The 3,550-nt window shown below is 32.2% G+C and overlaps 1 protein-coding gene across 1 annotated transcript; it reads left to right on the top strand.

The window, feature by feature from the left end:
- Nucleotides 1-1,987: 1,987 nt before the first annotated feature.
- On the top strand, nt 1,988-3,113 carry LOC149164652 (germin-like protein subfamily T member 1). The gene is made up of 4 exons (XM_089430946.1): nt 1,988-2,236; nt 2,344-2,480; nt 2,605-2,741; nt 2,865-3,113. Exons 1-4 carry the CDS (start codon nt 2,025-2,027, stop codon nt 3,036-3,038), a joined length of 660 nt encoding a protein of 219 aa, XP_089287072.1. The 5' UTR covers nt 1,988-2,024; the 3' UTR covers nt 3,039-3,113.
- Nucleotides 3,114-3,550: the final 437 nt, after the last annotated feature.

Here is a 3,550-nt window from a genome sequence, read left to right as displayed (position 1 = left end):
TAATGTTTATTTTTATTAAAAATATATAAATATGTTTATAAAAACTAAACAAACAAACAAAAAAAATCTTTTGTGATTCATATTGTTTCATGAAAGAATATTTAGGGTGAAATCACATTCATAAATACATGGTCAACTTATTTTGAGCCACACACTATGACTAAGATGGAGAGGGTGGAAAGTAGTTAAATAATGTATAGATGCCAAAAAAATTACAATAGCTAAATTTCTAACTGTAAAAATGTATTAATAATATTTCCATTAAAATTTTTAGGGTAAAAAATAATTTCTAATATTCAAAATTGTGATTAATAATATTTTGATTAAATTTTTCATTGTATTTAATTGTTTTAATTGCTTTGCATCTCTATATTATTAACTACTTTTTTGGATGACTTTCCATCTTAGTATTAATGATTAACTATAATGAGTGGTTCCAAACTCACGATATATTTTGGAATGTGATTTCACCTAAGAATTTTTTTCTTGAAATAATAATCTAATTTTAAAATCACCATCAAATTAAATATCAAATAAATAATTAAAATACTCTTAATTTGAAGATAAAATATTTGCCAAAAGCTTCTTATATCAATAGTTGTAGTGTGTTATAGAGTTGTTAGGTTGCATTGTCTTTTGATAAATTTAAAAATTAGATTTGTGCCATGTGGCTCGCTACCCACCAATTTTCTATGGATTTGAGATTATTAAAATTCTAATATGTTAAGATTCTAATAAGATGGGGAAGTTAATATATATGCAAAATTTATTTAGCAAAAAGGTCCATTTTACAATGAGATGTGTAATTCCTTTTCTGCTCAAGTTAAATTAGATTGGTGCCACATGGCTCCTCGCTCACTAGTTTCTTAGAGAAAATTAGATTGGTGCCACATGGCTCCTCGCTCACTAGTTTCTTAGAGATTTGAGATTATTCCAATTCTAATAAGTTCATATTCTAATTAGATGGGAAATTAATATATAAGCAAATTTAGTAAAATGGTCGATTTTACTATAAGATGTGTAATTCTTTTTTTCTCAAATTAAAATTTACCCATAACTTTTTTATACATAATTAATCACGTAAATGTGTGCATTAATAAGACATTCTTCTTGTTATAATAATTTTATCATTATATTTATAAAACTTTCAACTATATCAACCACATTAATATTTCTAATATAATTATAATATTCCAATACACTACTCATTACAATATTTTTCATAAAAATATTTCCAATACTAAAATATATAACACAATATTCAACACCATAAAATTAAAACTTTACAAAATTCAACCATTATAAATCCGGCCGTGATAAAATTCTTGTCACCTCCATTATTTTAAAATTACAATTTACTTCATAAACATCCTGATCACCCATATTACCACCTCAAAAATTAACAAAAAAATCCAAAATCTCTCGGTGATAGATATCTTCACATGTGAAGATTACAACTTTTTGATAAAATGTTTATCACCCGCGTGATCACCTATTCAGTTATATATAGACTGGCATATCGAGGAGTAAAAGGCTCACCCAATATAAACAAATTCATGACCAACATCATTGTTTGGCATATCCTTCCAAAAAGCGACTCTAACTAACGATGGATGAATGCATGCATTCGTCCCATTTTTTTTAAAAAGTTTGGTCTCGAAGTCTGCCATATCCTGCCAAAGTCAAGTCTTGGGCGAAGATGGTATGGGATCTGCTGGTTTCAATTTTATCACATATATGTCTACCCACTATCATTGACCGTCTCTAAACTCGTGGAGTCGTCTGAGCAGATGCGAAAGTTCCAATACGAGTAGTCGGTTTTGAATCGACAAGGGTTTAGTGTTTTAATAAAAGTAGTTGCTGGCATTGGCATGTAGAGATATTATAAACAATGGTGGCATAGAGATATTGATGAGGACAACTTCATGGTTTCAAGCCTATAAATGCTCATTACAGTGGTATGAATCTACACAAGCAACTACTCTAATACATCGTTTCGTTTCGTTTATATCTTGCAAGTGAAGATGAAGGCGAGTTCAGTCCTACTTATTTCAGTTGTGTTAGTCTTTGCTACTTTTCTTAGGTCTGCTTACTCTGCAGATCCAGATCCCGTCAGAGATTTTGTGACGGGATTGAGTACCTTCACTCTGCGTAACATTTTCAAGAATGGAGATGTTAGTAGCGATACCGGAGGGATTCGAGCTGCAACCAATCCTCAAAACTTTCCTGCAGTCCGGTAATATATTCACATCATTCATATTCACATATTATTTGGTTGTAGAAATATTTTGTTTGTATGGTCTGTACATTAAATTAATTAACGGTGTTAAACTGATTTGGCAGAACGCAAGGGCTATCTGTAGTGAGGTTTAAAATGGTTCCGTGTGGAAGCAACCTTCCTCACACCCATCCAAGAGCTTCAGAAGTTCTCTCCCTTTTGTCTGGTGGACCCCTTCAAGTTGGCTTTGTTGACACCACTGGTAATCCAACTGCCAACCCACCTTATTCTCTTATTATCATGATGTCTATTCACTTATTATTATGTATATATATGATCTGATCATTCAAATTGATTTGTTGTAAATTAATAATTAATTTATATAGGTGCGTCACACATTGATATTCTTTACCCGGGGGATGTTACCGTATTTCCCAGAGGTGTGCTCCATTTTGAACTCAACGTTGGAAGCGTGGAAGCTGAGTATTTGTCGGCACTTAACAGTGAAAATCCCGGAACTTTGGTATGCCTTCCTCCCTGCACCAATTATATCTTCATTATAATTTGAAACCTAGTGCCGCAATATTTCGAATGGTTGTTGATTATATAACGTTATGCGTTCCTATATTGTTTTATATGATTTCAGACGAGCACCGAAGCTCTATTTCATGTTCCCCTGAGAGCACTGGCAACATCGTTGAACGTGGACCAGAAGACCATAAATGGGCTGAATTCAACTGTGCCCCGATACGCTCCTGGTCTGAAGAAAACTGTAAAGAGTGGTTGTGTCCCCGGCAGAGATATTACGACAGCCTTTTAGTCACCTTATAATTTACTGGAATAAACCACGCCAACACGTAGGCGATCAAGTAGCCAGAATGATTTTTGTCTTTCGACATTGAAATGATAATAATGATGTTGCAAAAATAAATAGTTGTGATGTCAAAATAAATGATTGGGAATTTCGTTCTTGGTTTGATTCATCTCCAACCCTGAATACTGAACAACTACATCTGCCACCATCTTTTTGAGGAGAAAAAAACGCTTTATTTTCCTTCCTTAAGAAAAAGAGAGTACGTTCTGTCAAAACATCAGTTTACGTATGTATTCCATTTTATATGTTTCTACGATTCGCTTTCTACTAGATCTCCCATAATCGATCAGATGTTTACGTGTAATTGTGTACTCAACATGTATATACGGTTTGCTATCAAAATACGGTGTCTCCTTTTATGGCTTTCGATGAAGAAATTAAAATAATTTAAAATATTAAATATAAATCATTTGAATCGTTTTCTTTTAAACAGTTAAATAAATAAATTAAGACAGTAA

Source organism: Pinus tabuliformis, chromosome 5_1 (assembly GCF_031772625.1).
Source record: "Pinus tabuliformis cultivar Carrire ecotype Pingquan chromosome 5_1, CPIR1, whole genome shotgun sequence".
NCBI lineage: Eukaryota > Viridiplantae > Streptophyta > Pinopsida > Pinales > Pinaceae > Pinus > Pinus tabuliformis.
This window is presented reverse-complemented; position numbering and strand designations above follow the sequence as displayed.